Source organism: Magnolia sinica, chromosome 10 (genome assembly GCF_029962835.1).
Source record: "Magnolia sinica isolate HGM2019 chromosome 10, MsV1, whole genome shotgun sequence".
Classification (NCBI taxonomy): domain Eukaryota; kingdom Viridiplantae; phylum Streptophyta; class Magnoliopsida; order Magnoliales; family Magnoliaceae; genus Magnolia; species Magnolia sinica.
Genome location: NC_080582.1, coordinates 18,049,083 through 18,066,897, shown reverse-complemented (window position 1 = coordinate 18,066,897; position 17,815 = coordinate 18,049,083). Strand labels below are relative to the sequence as shown.

General features: G+C 40.2%; 1 protein-coding gene across 1 annotated transcript; it reads right to left on the bottom strand.

The window, feature by feature from the left end:
• Window positions 1-10,010: 10,010 nt before the first annotated feature.
• LOC131217408 (probable disease resistance protein At1g58602) lies at window positions 10,011-12,731 on the bottom strand. Its single transcript, XM_058212327.1, has one exon. The coding sequence runs from the start codon at window positions 12,729-12,731 to the stop codon at window positions 10,011-10,013; it is 2,721 nt and encodes a 906-aa protein (XP_058068310.1).
• Between the last annotated feature and the right edge of the window lie 5,084 nt (window positions 12,732-17,815).

The following is a 17,815-nucleotide window of genomic DNA, read 5'->3' as shown; positions in this document are numbered from 1 at the left end:
CCTAGAAATCAGGGAGAGAATCCCCGTACGGTGGAGTCATTCATCTCCTATAAATGAGAGACACTTAAAGGGTGAAAGGTATGCAAAAAAACTCTTCCAGAATCCCTCAATATTATAAGACCCAGATGACTTTTGCCTCTGATCGGGCCTTCTCTAGTCCATCGTGGACATGAAAGTGTCTCCGACCCGCTCTACATCAATTCTCTCTTTTTTCCGGTTTTCTCCATCAGATTATTATTATTATTATTACTATTATTGTTATTATTATTTTGTAAATGTGAATGACCATATCGGGCTCTCAAGAGGCAGTATTTTTATGGTTCTTGTTTGGTGGGATTGCAATAGGTTGACTTTCATTTGTAAAATTGTAGGTGTGCAAAATTGTAGGGGTGCACACGGGTAGGTTTAGTTTAGTTTTAGGGTGAAATCGGAACCGAACCGTTCCTAACGGTTCTAGGATATTCGGAACCGGAATTGGACTGTTAGCAACATAGAACCAAATCGAAACCAGATTGTTAAAACCGGTTCGGTTCCGGATCGGTTCCACGGTTCTGGGCTTTTTATGATCCATCCCAATTACATCTTTTATTTTATAATTTAGCCCATGTCCATTCGTGTTGTTATCCATTTGATGAATGGTTTAGATATTGTATAAGGTATGCAAAAATACATTTATGGAAACAATCAAATGGTGTATTATAAACCATAAATCATGAGTCAATTATGGAAACAATTACAGGGTTATTGGTTCGATTCCAAGTTCGGTTCTAGGTTCGGTTCCACAGTTCCGTTCCGCGGTTTGGATCCACGATTCGGTTCTATGGATCGGTTTATGGTTTGGTTCGGTTTTACATACCCCAAAACCGAGAATCGAACCGATCTAATCAGTTCTTTGATTTTTGGAACCGGAACCGGTGTAATTTAGAACCGGACCAAACCGGACCGTTTGGTCGGTTCCGGTCCAGTTCCACAGTTTTACCGGTTCCATGTACACTCCTATTAAATTGTCAAGAAATTCTGATTTTTCATTTGTATGATGCATGACTCAAAAATTATGCTGTGAAGACAATAAACATATATTGATTGGAAGATTAGGATTGCTCCATATTAACAATGTGACCTACAATTTGGATGGTTTAGATAGTTTTTCATAAGTGCTCCATGAGAGATGGATGAGTCACCACCAGTTTAGAAATGGCGGTATTAATGTTCTACCATGTTTGGTGGCGTTGCAAATAACATTGATTTGCTTATGAAAGAAGTTCCTAAGCTTGGATGCTAGGTGAGGTCCTACGTGATGTTTGTCAGAAATCCATCCTATCTATCCATTTTGCGAGCTCATTTTAGGACGTCCAACAGAAAATGAAACAGATCTAAAACTTAAGTGCGTCACACGAGAGGAAGGAAGTGCCTACCATTGAAACCTTCCTTAACTCCACCTTGATGTTTATATGCCATCCAAAACATTTATAAGGTCATTCCCACTGGGATGAAGTGAAAGCAAAAAAATGAAGAAGCCAGATACAAAGCTTTTGAGACATTGGAATGTCTCAATGGTGGTAATTGAATCACCACTATTTCCTCTTGTGTGGCCCATTTAAGTTTTGGATCACCTCACTTTTGGTCGCATGTCCTAAAATAAAATTGCAAAACAGATGGACGGGGTGAATTTCTGACAAATATAATGGTGGGCCCAATCTAGCATCCGAGCTCAGGAAATTCCTGATTACCGAATCTGGCGTCGATAGCCTCTGTAGAACCCCATTCCCGGCTCCTGGCACCCATTTACTAGGTTCCGATCCTGGGATCTTACATGAAAGATTTCCAACATCAATTTGATTCGTAATGAGCATAACCATAAGTATAACCCACAAACAATAACTACAAGAACACCATCACAAAATCCACTATGATAAAAAAGCTTTAAGGTCCAATGCGTATGAAGGGAAATACAATGATAATAGACAAAAAGCTCCAAGATGATCTCCTATGCGCTCCCGCTACTGTGATCCAACGTCACTTGCATGTAACGGTTATGCATAAGCTTATGGAAAGCCTAGATGGTGGTGAAAGTGTGTGCGCAAGGTGGTAATGCAGTTATGCAATATCGGAGTAATGCGGAACATGCCGATGAATCCATGAATGCCATTAGCCGTACCAAGGCTATGCGATGTAAGACATGAATGATATCGATCATACCAAGGTCATGCGATGTGAAATGTAACTCAAGCATGTAAATCCTCATCTAAGTCTACATATCAATACAGCTAAATTATAGAATATCACCGGGTCTAATACACTCCAAACCAGTTGCCGCCCCATCGCGCGCAATAAGGTAAGTGGAAGAGACCTCACTATCCGCCGCCAATATCGGGCTCGGCTCATCGATAGCGGACCTATTCCTTGAGTTGGTCAAACTCGGCCTAGCTTTGCCCCCTCCTCTTGGGTGGGTAAGGCCGCACCCCCTTCCAGCCCACGACACGGTGGAAAGCGCGGCCTTCCGGTAATCGGCACTCGACGCTCATGCACCCACTCGGTTTATACGTTGGAGTAACCTCTTGGTACCATAAGGGTTTAGGAACTTTCACCCAGGGATATCTATAACATCCCATGTAGAACAAGATTTTCGGTATCCAATCCTGGCCAACCACGATACGCCCGTGGAGGCTACGACCTTGATATCGCTAAGGCGTACAGTACCATATCACACAATGCGAATGTATGAATCACATTATCCAATCATGCGGCAATCCTACGCGTATCGTGTGCTTATGTAGGGCAACACCATCTGGGGGCCCCTAAACAATCTGCCCGAACGCATATGCTATGATCAGTCACATCTCATATCAATCATACATATGATGCATATGATCATGAATCATGGAACTATACTAAATATGTTATATGGTGATGGACACTGTTCATAACGAAGACGGCCTATACTCAACAAGTACGGGCCTAGCAATGGGCCCTAGGGAGAGTCGTAATGCGAACATTTAACCAACATCATACTTACAATGTAGGCGTCAAACCAACATTGCTCCCAAGGTATGGCCCGCCATAAATATCATTACACAAACTATGGAGGAATCACACATTGCAATGGACCTTAAGTACATCCCATTGGGCCTCGACTCATGGGCCTTAGATACATCAAATGGGCTGCATCCTATGGGCCTTATATAAATCAAGTGGGCCGCATTAATGGGCCTTATGTACATTGCAATGAGCCATATCCCATGGGCCTTATATATATCAAAGTGGGCCTCAACAACAGGCCACAAATACATCAAGATGGGCCTAATCACATGGGTCTCATATATGTCAAGGTGGGCCTCAATGGACGACCACAAACAAATCAAGATGTACCTCAAACATATGCCAAGGTGGGCCTCAATGGGTGGCCACAAATGAATCATGATGGGCCTTATACAAATACCAAGGTGGGGTCCACTTGAACGATAGATCTGTCTTATGTTTTTAGCTCATGCCATAAAATGAGCTTGCCAAATGGCGAATGGTTTGGATGCAACTCATGCATCATGGTGGGGGTCCACATGAACTATGGACCTGACTCATTCTTTACCTCATATCATAAAATGAGCTTTTAAAATGGGTGGACGGTTTGGATGCAGCACATGCATCATGGTGGGGGCCACTAGCCGTCCAGCAGCCAGCTATATGGCTGGACAGCATTGACAAAACACACAGTCTAGTGGGTTCCACCGTCCACAGCAGTGGACGATGCGAATAAAACGCATACATCCTTGTGGGTCCCACGTGGGGCCCACCCTACTGTTTATATGCCGTCCAATTTGTTCATACAGTCACAGAGACCTGGACGAAGAGTAAAAACAAGTTTCATATTGACCCAAAACTTCTGGACGCCTAAACGGGTCCAATGGCAGTTGTTCAATCGCCACTATTTCCTATGATGTGGGCCATATGAGTTTCAGATCGGGCCGATATTTTGAGGGGGCTCACTTCAGGAAGGGGCCCACCAAATGAATGAATTCGATGACAAATACACATCATGGTGGGGCCCACAGCTGGGACCATTCGTTTGGGTAAATGTTTCGCTGCGAGGTTTGTTTATGTGGCTTGAAGGGGCTTTGCCAAGGAGAACTGTTCTCGCCTCTTTTTTTTTTTTTTTTTTCCAGTTGTTGCAGAAGGTCTGAACATGCTTATGCGAAGGGCTTCTTCCATTGGTATGATTAAGGGTTATAGAACCAATAATACGGATTCTTAGATGTTTTTGGGTGGACACATAATGTGGATTTTTAACGGTGAAAACCACCATTTTCTATGCTATAACCCGCCAGAAGGTCAAATTAGCCCCATTTTTCGGCTCAACGCCTAAAATGGTTTGAGGAAAAGGATGGACAGCGTGGATTGAATATATACATCAAGGTGGGGCCTATATGAGTGGGCCACCCCATAAGCTTGGAAACAAGCTAATATTTATGTTTTCCCAGTTCAAGTCCAGCGTCCTAGGGACGCTGGACGGTTGGGCATAACACATCCATTGAGGTGGGCCCTGCTTAGGTGGGCCACCTGCTAGAGGGTCTGGATCAACATACCAAATCACAGGTGCGCCACACACTTCATCACAAAGAGAGAGAGAGAGAGAGAGAGAGAGAGAGAGAGAGAGAGAGAGAGAGAGAGAGAAAGATGGGACACATGTGATGGAGGGCTCTACCACTATGAGCCCTCCCTTGCATTCAATCATACATTAAGTGGGTCCTAATACATGTGGGCCCACTAAATCAAAGATCAACGGTGGAGGTTCCTTCTCCACCAAAAATGGACGGTCTAGATGACCTCTTTTTATGCAAGGAAAATAAACATCATAATGGGGCCATGGAGAATGGCCCCATCATGGAATGATCATGAGCATTAAGGTGGGTCATCGGCCACATCTAGGGTCCAAAGTGAGATTCATACCATCAATTGGTAGGCCTCACTTGGCCCATCATCAAAAGATGAAAAATCTAGCCTAATAAGCACCCACCGTTTCGATCTTCTTAGTCCGTTGAAAAGCCGATCTCCTTGTGCTTCTCTTTGATAAGGGGTGATGAGGTTTGAATGGATAGGATAAAGGATTTGGGATGGGAAGTGGGCTAGACACATCACTTTCTCTCTCTTGGGAAGGGCTTGGATGTGAGCACCTCTCTTTGCTTGGGATTGTTGCTTGGGAAAGTGAGTTTGAGAAATGAGAGAGAGAGGGTTGTAAAGAGAGAGAGAGAGAGAGAGAGAGAGAGAGAGAGAGGGAGAGAGAGAGATGGGTGATGAAGTGATGGATGTGGTGAGTGATGGGTGTGTAAGAACTTTATTGACTTTTGTGGTAAGTGGTGTAAGAAAGGTATGAGTTTGTAAGAAACTTTTGACTTTAGGAGTTGCTTAGGGAAGGGTGAGAGGTGATGTGTACTTGACATGTACTTGACATAATGGGATTGATTGGTTGATTGATTGATGTGACATATTGTAGAAATTCTCTTTAAATTCGCACACGCTACGCTTTCCTCGCACCGAACGTTGGCTCACATCTCCTGGCCAGAGTATCGGATCGGCGTGCGAGACGCGGCATCGGAACCGTGGCGACGGCGCGGATTGAATCACCACTATTTCCTCTTGTGTGGCCCATTTAAGTTTTGGATCACCTCACTTTTGGTCGCATGTCCTAAAATAAAATTGCAAAACAGATGGACGGGGTGAATTTCTGACAAATATAATGGTGGGCCCAATCTAGCATCCGAGCTCAGGAACTTGCTAGGAAAAGCTTCCCAACGCAATCTGCCTCTCCTGGCCAGCCCCTTTAACTTAATTTTAGTACTTATCACTAAAAAAACTACGAATGTTAGTAATTTTCATTTAGTTTAACACCATCTGAACTGGCAGAGACTCTTCAGCTGCACATGTGACAGAGTTGTATGGAATACAGACTGTCAAAATTGTGGATGGACTATGCCATAAAATTTCATTGAGAAGATAATAAAAATCATCTGATTTTACCAATGACCCACTACTATGGTTTTAACCATCAATCGATAGCTATCAATTGATGGTTAATACGACATTGGACTAGGTCATCAATATAAACAGCACCACTATATTGATGACCTAGTCCAAAAATCACGTTGATCCATTGTACAGTAGGTGGGCCACAGTTAGAAAAACAAATGACGGCTCTGAAAAACTCTGAAGTTTTCTGGCTCATCCACATCTTACAAATATTGAGGCCAACCAGTTGAACAAACCAGATTTATCCTTCCATAAATATGTACAAGAACGGATGAAACTTAATGGATGAATTGAATCTTGCACCTATGCGCCAAGCTACATGTGTGCTTAGCAAAGCTACATGAGAGTATTTCATCATTTTCACATATGTCCAGGGAAGCACACAAAAAATAAGTAAGATTCAAAACTCAAGTGGGCCACACGATAGGAAATGTTTCCCATCGTTGAAACCTTCTTGGGTCCACTGAGATGTTTATATACAATTCAAACCATTCATTCATAAAGTCATTCAAAAGCTGAAAACACAAAAATATTGGACAAGTATAAAACTTTGGCGATTTAAATTTTCTGTGACCACAGGAATATTTTAACGGTGTGCGTTTAATCCTGACTATTTCCTGCATGTGGCCCACTTCAGTTTTGGATCTGCTTCATTTTTGGGCTCATGTCCACCGTTCAATCTCAACTGCTTTTTGCATGTGGCAAGAATTTAAACCATTTAAAAGAGTAAATTACTTCAAAAATAAAACTAGAATTGAACATTCATGAGATTATCTAATTTTTCTTGGTTGTTGATAAATTCATGAGATTCTAAGAACAATAAATAAATAAATAATTTACATGAATATATCAACTTCAAGTAAATTTTTTTTTTTCTTTTAAATTTAAAGAAAGGTGGGAGCACACCACATATAACTTTATTGATATGAAAATTGTCTATACAAAAAGAGCCGGGCTTCACATATTTTATATTAGCCCTATACGGCGGTAAATGAAAAGACAAAAGAAAAGAAAAGAAAAGGGAAAGAAAAAAAAAAAACAGCAGAGGAGCCATACTCTGCATCCATCCAATGCACAGGGCACATCCAGCAGAGCATAGCAGCAAAAAAATCTACAGGAACGACACTTGATGGCATCCAAAAAACATACCACAGCTGAAGCCTCTTCTGCGTCTCCAGACTAGCGTCTTTCAGCTTAAACACCCAACAGAGAGATCAGCTCCCATAACAGAATATCACATGCCACTCAAACCTCAACAAAGACAGAATACAACACCCTGATAGCCCATCCCTCCAGAGACCGGCCAGCTGGAAATCTGCATAGCAACAATCCTGCAAACACTCCCAGCCAACTGCATGACTTCCCTGCATCCAACCATCCATAACAATTCACCCACTAAACGTACATATTTCCGGCCATTCAATTCCGCACCAACAGACAACTGGGCATATGAATGCCCACACAAACAAATGCAGACGTAGCTTCATTCCAGTCTTCAACCAGCAGCAGTGATAAAATGAACAAAAGCATTCCATCTGCAGAAATTTAGAAATCAGGGCCAACCAGCCAGTCTAGACAAACTGAATAGCATACTAATTTCAAGTATCGATTACACAAGTAAATAAAAATGAAGAGGGAAAAGAAATCTCACCAATGCAGCTAGTGTATACTGATGGAGGGTATGTGATGAATCTTGTGCCAATCCTCTCCCTCGTCTTCTTGAAGCATTTCTTTTAATTCTTTGGGCATCTGCTGCAACCCAATTTCTTGAGGGTAGTCACATGTTGCAGTCCTTCTTGAAGCTTCTTTAAATTACGGCATTCATTGATATGTAAATGAAAGACTTGGAATAGCTCCTTCCTCCACTCTCCACTCCTCTAGTTAAGGCAACCCTTGAAGACGTAAGAATTCAAGTCGAGGAAACCCTTGTTCAGATCAAGCCATTCTCCACTTTCATGTATGTCCGGTCCATCAATCTGATCATGAGAAGGTATTTCTTTTTCTCCAACATCACCAGTGGGGCGGGTAATAAAAACGAGTATTTCAAGGAAAGCTTGGTGAGGTTTGTGACAAGTTCAGTAGACTCAGGTAACTTCTTCGTTTCCATCCAAACACAATTTGCATAAATTGTAAAGATGTGGAAAATAAATATTCAATGGGACTGGGTATCCCATCACAAACAAGGACTGGAGGCAGTCCAATTTGACAACGGATACGAACAATACCTCATCATATACTCCATTATCTAAACACATTGCTGGTTTTCTAAGATTGGAGAGCTTTTCCAAGCAATGATGCATCCATTCACCGGCCATTACATATGATAGAGTTTGGAGATTACTAATCCGGTCAAGTCGTGCATGCCCTTCTATCAGACCTCAACCTCCATTTACGCTCTTCATTTGGAAAAATAAAAAAATAAAATAAAATTTAACACTTGTTAGGAAAAAAAAAAACTAACCAAAAGTAGGTATTTGTAATAACCATGAATTAACAATGTGATTATTTGCGAACATATAATTTTTATGGGTATTTGCAAATACCCAATCATTTAAGTAGTTAGTAGTGAAAACCCCTTAATAAATTCAGTTATGCATCCTAATGCCATTATAGATAACATTTTGTGCCAGTGGAGACCTTGAGGTCCGTTGCTTGGCCCATTCATACATGAACCTTAGTTTTGCATATTTGATTGGTCCAAACAATCCTTTAACAGGCCCTCTTGTGAATGACCAGTGTCCAAAAATTAAACTGATAAGATGATTCTAACCATCCCATCAATGACCTTCCAACGGAAAAATGGTCTACAGTCCACATTCAACAAGGAAAAGTCACTGATCAAATGATTAAAATTGTCAAAATCAATGTGAATTTATACAATCGTCTAGCAAAGAAGTGTCAACTAGATGAATTACGCAGTGGTTTTATACAACCATACAGCAACTTGCGCGTGTCAAACTGGAGGGACTGGTAGCATGGTTTCATCCAAAAAGATTCTTGGTTGAAGCATTTCTTCAATCAATTAATATGCAGATTTCTGTATTAAAAAAACAACAACTAAACACTCCACAAAATTATGGAAGACTTCTTCCTCACAGCATACGGAGACAAACAATTAAAGGAATTGAGAAGGGAAATTTTTGTTTATTTATTTATTTTATTATCATTTTTATTTTTTGAAACTAAATCATGCTATAAAATATCAACAGTAACAGTAAAGCAACACTACAATCTACTTGAATAACTTGTGACCAAAGGCAACAATCTTTTCCTATATTCTAATTCAACTCGATGGGAAACACCCACGTGAAACTCAGAAAAACAGGGGACAAACAGAGAAAACTGGCAACCATTTTGCAAGCAAGGTTGCATTTCCATTCAAGAGGAAAAAAATTCTAACAAACTAGTAGTTTATCTGCCAATTACAAAAAAACTTTCAAAGCTTGAATTAGAAATAAGCAGCAAAATCCCTCTAACTCAACCACAGATGGGACGTTGTTACCTTCATATGTTGCTTGGATACATAAAATCCCACACTTTATTTCCCATGGATCTTGGACTTGGCCTTCAAAATCCCAGAATTCCCGTGCAGGCTAGTGACCTTCCCCCAAATGCACCTATAATGAGAGCCGTTCTTCTTAACCTTTTGTATTCATGCCCTCGATCTGAACCAGAGATGTCAATGGGTAGTGGTTCGAATTCGATCTCTTGTATCCAAGAATCGTCAATCATCCCTGGCATGCGGATTTCCATATCAAGATTTTAAAGCATCTTGAAGAATAAATTACTTAAAGAATATAACTAAAATTTAAAATTCATGAGACTATATTTTTCCTTTCGATTTTTATAATTTAAAAAGAACCAAAAAAGAAAAAGACAAAAAATGATATGATTATACTAACTTCAAGTATGAATTAAGAAGTTAATAAAAATGGAGAGAGGAAACAAGTCTCACCAATGTAGCTTGCAATGAGAGGAAACACAAGCGCTTAGGATAACTCTCTGTATGTAATGTCGATGGAGGGTATGTGTTGAATCTTATACCAATCCCTTCCGTTTTTTCCCTTGTTTCCTTCGAAGAATGATTTGTCGAACAGATGCATATCCCACAACTCCAATCTTTTGAGGGTAGTCATGTGTTGCAGTCCTTCCGGAAGCGTCAATTGCCAGCAGCAACGAATACGTAAATGTAAAAGACTTGGCATAGCTCCTTCCTCCACTATCCAGCCCCTTAATTGGAGTAACTGTTCAAGATGTAAGGATTCGAGTCGGGGAAACCCTCCTGAAGAGCAATCCATCCTCACACCCTCGTAAGAATGCATCAACAATCTGAGAATGCGGAGGTTTTTCAGCTTCTCCAACGTCACCAATGGGTCTTGTTCTAAAGAAGAGTGTGACAAGGTGAGCTTGGTGAGATTTGTTGGCAATTCAGTATACTCCGGTAACTTCTCTAACTTTCCAAACAAACGCAACTTGCTTAACTTGGGAAGATGTACAAAACGCACCAACGATGGGAATTTGCAACCCAACAAAACCAAGGATTCCAGGCATTCCAATTTCACAATCGATTCATAAAATATGGAATGATACTTTTCTTCGCTTAAACATATTCCCAGCTTTCTAAGATTTGTAAGCTTTCCAAAGCAATCATACATCCATTCGCCAGCGTTTATCCATGTTAGAGTTTGGAGGTTACTTATCCCATTGAATTGTTGATACTGTTCTATCACACCCTGACCATAATAAGCCCTGCGACTTCCTAAACCCACTTGTAAATGTCTTAACTGTTGCATCTTCATCATTATGCTGGGTATGTTGAGGACTTTTTGGTAAGTTGTTACAATTAATGTTTGTAAATTGTGAAGATTGGCCATAGATGATGGGAGCCTTTTTAACCAAGTGTTGGTACACCCAAGATACCTCAAGTGTATCAGTCCATTTATCTCACTTGGTAGCTTTTTTATCGCTATACCATGTAGATCTAACACCCTGAGTAATTTAAAGCCCTGGTAAAGAAACTTCTCGGGTTTCTCTATGTAATGCCTCTCATCAACTTGGGTGTGGATAAACACAGATCGAAGGCGTGGAGTGGAAGATTTTAAGGAAGTGCACTCGGTTAAGGCATTACGGTAAATAGCAAGTCGACGGGCTGTAGATGTGGATGGAGCATCCACATTCTCATGATGAACTTGGTGAAACTTATCTTCCTTTGCTTCTGATATAGAAAGATCCCGCAAAAGATCATGAATACGGCAACTTTTAATACCCCCACTTGAACTTCTTTTGACAAGTTGAATCATACTACGTTGAATCAACTCTTTCAGATAATCTTCTCCCACCTCCTCCACTGCTTCGTCCCCTCTCTGTTGTAGTAACCCTTCTGCGGCCCACAATTGAATTAATTTCGTAGCCTGGAACTCATAGTCATCTGGAAAAATACCCAAGTAGAGAAAACATGGCTTCAGGTGATAGGGAAGATCTTTATAACTCAAAAATAATATACTAGAGATTCGTGACTGTCCTTCCACCAATTGATAGCTAATGCTCTTGCGTACATTCTCCCACTCCCATGCTTCTTTCCTTGATAAGAGCCCTCCGATGACTACAATGGCAAGAGGTAGACCATGGCATTTCCCCACAATTTCTCTTCCTAACTGCTTCAATTCCTGAGGGCAACCAGTATCTTGTCCTGGGAATGTTTTCCTACAAAACAATTCCCAACATTCATTTGTTTCTAAAAATCGCAATTCATACGGCGTGCTTCGTGCATCAGCATGTAAAGCAACATCTTTGTTGCGCGTAGTAAGCATGACCCTGCTTCCATTCTTCATATCTGGTAAAGCATCCTTGAGAACATCCCATGCTTCGTTTGTCCATATATCATCTAATACCATCAGGTATCTCTTCTTTTGCAAATACTTAGAAATTTTATGCCTCAGCTGAAAGACGTCCATTTTCTCCACTTTCTTGAGCTCTTCTTCTGAGAGCACCATATAGCAATTTATGATGTTCTGAAGAAGATCTCTCACACCAAACTCTTGCGATACAGAGATCCATGCGCAAGAGTCAAAATGTGTCTTAACATGGGTGTTGTTATAAACTTTCTTGGTAATAGTAGTCTTACCCAGACCACCCATTCCAACTACAGAAACAACACAACGACGGTCTCCCTCTGTCAATCTGGCAACCAATTCCTTCAAGTCCTTCTCAAAGCCAACAAAATCTGGTTCTTCAACAAGAGGAGAAGTGAGCCTCCACTCTCGGAGGCTTTTACCGGCAGAGCTCGTTCCTGCTCCCTGGCCTATATTTTCAATTCCATAAGCCAACCGACTTTCGGAGATCATATGGATTTTATTCTTTATCCGTTCGATCTCCAAGCCCACCTTATGGAGAGCTATGAACTCATTGAATATGAAAGCATACCTTCTAATGCGTCCTCTTTGCCTTGAGGGTGCTATCTTGAAGACGAAGGTGTCGATGACATCCTCAGCATAGTATGCCACATCTCTTACATTCCGCACCCAGCTTTTCACTCTTTCATCTCCTTCTTGTTTGGCATCTGCGTCTTTCAGGAAGCATTGCATCTGCGTAAATTCTGCCTCCAGCCATTCAATTTGATCACGAACCCCATATAAGAAAATGGCTTCTTGAATGAGCGGGTCAGCCAGCTTTTGGAGAAGGAGCTTGACAACCGACTCAACAGAGGCCATCTTTCCTCACTATTTTTTTTTTCTCTCTCGCAAGAAAGAAGTTCAGATAAAAGCTTTCTTTCTCTTTGAGTGTAAGTTGAATGTCTCCATATTTAGAGAGAAGTCAAATGGACCGTTCACGCGACAAATTAACCAGTCATGGTTCGTTGCTACTTAACCGTACACTTTGTTCAGTTGATGAATGCGGAGCCTCACCGACTCTATCGTACACTCTATCCCAACAGTCTAGTTGCCGCCTCCAAACGGATGGTAAAACAAATAAAATAACAACTGTCCATGTTCAAAGGATATAGCCATACTTTAAGTTCATATATCTGTCTAGGATCCCCGTCTACCACTTCCATTAAAGTACAAGTACCCATCAGCTCACCATAGGTATGACCAGCAAGCCATAACACACTCTATCCTGTCTAGTTGTGGCTTCCAAAGAATGGTAAAACAAATGAAATACCAACTGTCCATGTTCAAAAGATCCAGTATTATTTATGAGAACGGATTTCGTGAGCTCTGCATGCACTAATAAAATTTTGGAATATAAAATGCTGGCTTGATTCCTGCCAATATCTTCAATGGTTGGAATGCCATCACACGAATTTGTTGGTGTTGAGTGAGGCACTAATGCTTCAGATCGAGGACTAGAATTTCGGCGTTTGTGCAGGCCTAAAATATAATGGTCCACGGAATCATAGGCCCCACATTTATAAAATAAAAACCCCACATGTTATTCTACAATTTGGCCCGAGCAATGTTAAACCCAAGCGGGACTCGGTCCAGGATTTACTTTGTGCGGGGCCGGGCTTGAAACCATCTTGAAATAATCATTGTTACTCAACAGTTCATGTAGTTTTACGGTTGGTGAATCTGTACCGTCCATCTGACAAATCCTACCGTGGATGACCCAAACTAATAAAAAAATAAAAAAAGAAGAAGAAGAAGAAAAGAAAACCGCAGATGCATATCCAAAATGGATGGCTAGCTGCATTCGTGTTACAAGGTATTGGCTTCTTCCGTTCACCTGGCCCATATTTTCTAATTCTCATGTTTGAAGGACGGCATGCATATCATGACTAGGATGGTTTCTTAGGTGCGTTCTTGAACTTGGCGGGGAGCACCTCATGAATGTGTGTGGTCCACCTGAGTCTTAGAATGGCCTCTGTTTAGGTGTGCCGCTTCGTCTTGGTGGGGATCCCCTGACTTTGTTGGATGGAATATCCATAGAATCAAACACGGTTGGCTCACATTCCGTCTGAAAGTATCAATTGTTTTCGGGCGGATATCTCTTTACTGTGATTTTGACCAAAGTAATTCTGTCGTATAGCCGATGGCCAGACCTTTAAACAAGATGCCCTGGCCAATCATCGACACCTTAAAATATTAAAAAATAAAAATAAAAAAAATAATCTGAGATAAAATTATTCCTGTCTGAAGCCTAGTGCCGTAGCAACCTTTTTCTTCTTCTTTTATGATTTTCCTAGTTTTTTTTTTTTTTTTGATTACTTTTCAAGCCAGTCTGTCAGAGACCCATTACCATCCCCTCTGATTGCATTTTCGGTATATGGTTGTTCATCCTTATTACTGTCATACCTTGCCATGACCAATTAGAGAGAGTTACGTATGAGCTGTAAAGATAAACATGGTGTTGTGATATATACAGAGGAGATTTCTAAATAAGTGAAGCCAGGACGTATTAGGTAGTGTTGTATACCACTAAGGCGGCTGATGAGGAAGCGATCATGCTGGAACGGTTGTGTGACAGGTGGCAAGAGGAAAAGTAAATGAAACAAGACGTGGGAAGTATCCAGAGAGCAGTAGTGGAGAAATGTTATGGTAACCATTGGAACATGGGAAGAATTCAGAATAGCTGAATCAAAGCTATAAATAAAGAATGAATGCAATAAATGAAGGGATCTCATACTAATCAAACCAAACCAAGTTATATATTTCAAATTATCCTGTCGATTTATATTCCATAACATAACCTGTTACTTTTCTTGTTAAGCAAATTTACATTCATCAGCGTAATCTTTACTTTCCAAACCTACTATTTTACATTCCGTAACAGTAATCAAGTAGTTGGTCATTCTTAGTTGTAATTGAGTCCGCATTTTCGAGTTGGATTCAACCCTTCCATCAAAATAGAGTTCTTCGACTACTCCTCGTGACCGATTGTGTAAGAATCTATTTCCCATTTTTATTTCACTGTATTGAAAAGTCCTTTCGTACAGAAGTCAAATGAGTAACCCATCATTAGAGGACAAATCCCACCCTCTGGAGATCGCCTGATCTGATTTACACAATGAGCGAGTGGCTGAATAGGCTACCGACCCCTTTGGATCTGGGTCATACACTGTGTGTTTGCCTATCTTGGTGCTCGGGGTCATTTTTGTTCGGTTCATATTAGAGTTGCAATCTCGGCCGATTCTGGCATGGCACGCCCGCACACCTAGTGCAGAAAACAACGTCGAATAACAGTCACTGCCATTAATTTCTCCAGTGTATGGGCACGACTAACAACTTCTACGACTCTAAAAACGAGTGTTATCTTTGCTTTGACAACCACATTTCTTAGAGATGGAAAGCACTGATAGGTGGAAGGCATTTTGAATAAAAAATTTATTTTATTTTATTGCAAAATAACATTTCTAAGAGATGAAAGCCACTTTTAGTTGTGGATAGAGAGGGATGGTTGTGGCTATTGTTGAGGGGAGAAGTGATTGTCAGAAGGAATTTGAGATGAAAATGGATGGTTGTAGTTGTCATATGGAAGATAATAAAAGAGATAGAATTTAGATTTTATAATGTATTTCCTTAAAAGACAATGAATATATATTATTTGTTAGAGGTTTATGTTGTCATGTGTTTAGGGACTGGGTCGTGGTTGTCATTAGTTAAAAGTAGTTTACGTCGTGGTTGTCATGTGTTAAGGGTTAGGGTTATCATGTGTTAAAGGTCTAAGTTGTCATGTGTTAAGAGTTATGGGGCCCATTGTAGGATATGTGTCGGATCCACTCCATCCATTGACTCAAAATTTTATTTAATGTTATGGGCCAGAGAATGGATTATATCCAAAAAATTTATGACTCCTAAGAAGTTTTCAATGGTAGGTTTTCGATCTCACTGCTTTTTTGTGGTGTGGTCTACTTGAGCCTTTGATGTGATCATTTTTAGGCTCATGCCATAAGACCATTTCTCTTAATGGATGGACGGCGTGGATAAAATACATACATCAAAATGGGCTCCAATGGATCATTTGTATCTAGCTAGGCCTTAATACCCAATCCGCATTGCGTCATTTGAGCAAGAGCCTTGCTCTTGCCACCAAAAGCTATGTTGGGCCCACCATAATATTTGTGGAAAATCCACTCAATTAATTTGTTTTAGAAGATCATGTTAAGACATGATACTAAAAATTAGATAGATTTGAAACTCAAGTGGGCCACATGACTAGAAAATAGTGGAAAGGGGTTGCATACCGTTCAAACTTTTTTAGGCTCCATTGTGATGTTTATATGCAATCCAAACTATTCATAAAGTGACCTAAATGCTTATAAGGTCCTTGCCATATGGATGAACCGAGAGAATAAAAATATTAGTATAATCCAAAGCTTGTGCGGACTCGTAATTGTTTCAACCATGGGGTTACAATCTCTACTATTTTCTATTGCTCGTAGGAGTTTTGGATCTACCTCATTTTTGGGCTCCTGTCATAAAATGATTGGGTAAAACATGTGAATGGCATGTATTTCTCACAAACACCATAGTGGGCTCTACAATGTTTCTTCCATCTAAATTTGTCGTGCCATTAGGTGTTGCAAAAGATATTCCGGAACAATTTTGTACCAAAAATTTTGAAAAAAATTGACAGTGGCTATCCTTGATTTTTTTTATTTTTTATTTTTCTTTCAAAGATCCGGATTTTTGGGCACGTTTGGCATTATACGACGGTATTACTTTGGTAAAAATCCCATCTGTACTAATACTTTTGAAAGCAACCAATATGTGACAGAATTTAATAGTTGGTGGACGGTCTTAATCGGGTGGCCCGCCCACGAGGTGTAAATAACGGCGGCTGACTCAGTTTATTGCCGCGAAAGTCAAGCCACCTCTATCAAACACAATTTCCTACCATCTGGTGCATGGACTTTAAAGCCATGATTTGAACTTTGTTTTTATATTTATTCGGAAAAATTCCTCATGGACATTGATTCTATCCTCTCTCTCTCTCTCTCTCTCTCTCTCTCTCTCTCTCTCTCTCTATTTATTATTATAATTATTTTATTTTATTTTATTTTATTTATTTTTTAATGACTATAATATCCAAATTTATTGTTTTTTTAAAAGAAGTCTAAGAGTTTATGAACTGCGGGCCCACGTGGTGTGTATGCACATTCAGCTCCTCCAAGTAATGTATCCTTACAATCACAGTCAGGAAGGAAGACCGGTCACCACTATATTTAAAATACTATTTTCTTTTCCTCCTACCATCTTTAGAGTGTTATTTAGTGCACCCATTATGTCTCCACTATCAATTAAAATGGTTGCATCATTAGTGAATTGGGAGCATCCATTAGGTGTCCCCTACATTCAATACGATAACATATGATTAATGAAGCAGAGCGATGGATTAATCCCAAGCATTCGACCAATGGAGATTTCATTCTTCTAATTCTTCTTCTTTTTCTTCATTTTTTTTTCCTTTTCAAATATGGGCCATTGACCTTCCACTGTTCTTCTAAAGCTAGAAATAAGGTTGATGTACCCTGAAAATTCCTGGAATAACCTATTAGTAAAGGATATGTGTCATTGCATGAAAAATGTACCATACGAAAGATCTTTAGAGATATATAGAGTGTTTTTTACGGAATTGCAATTGGCGCTGATTTGAATGATATATGTCAAATGATGATAAGGCATGATCGAGAAGCCTAAAGGTAGAATGTGGTCGAGCGAAAAGAATGGTCAGAATGACACGTGTCAGGAAGAGAAGGAATGATCTAGAAGATTAACGTGACGATGAATCAGCTACCAAAACTGGCGAATGAAGAGAAAATTTTCTGAGAGATACCCGTGAGAGAGATATATAA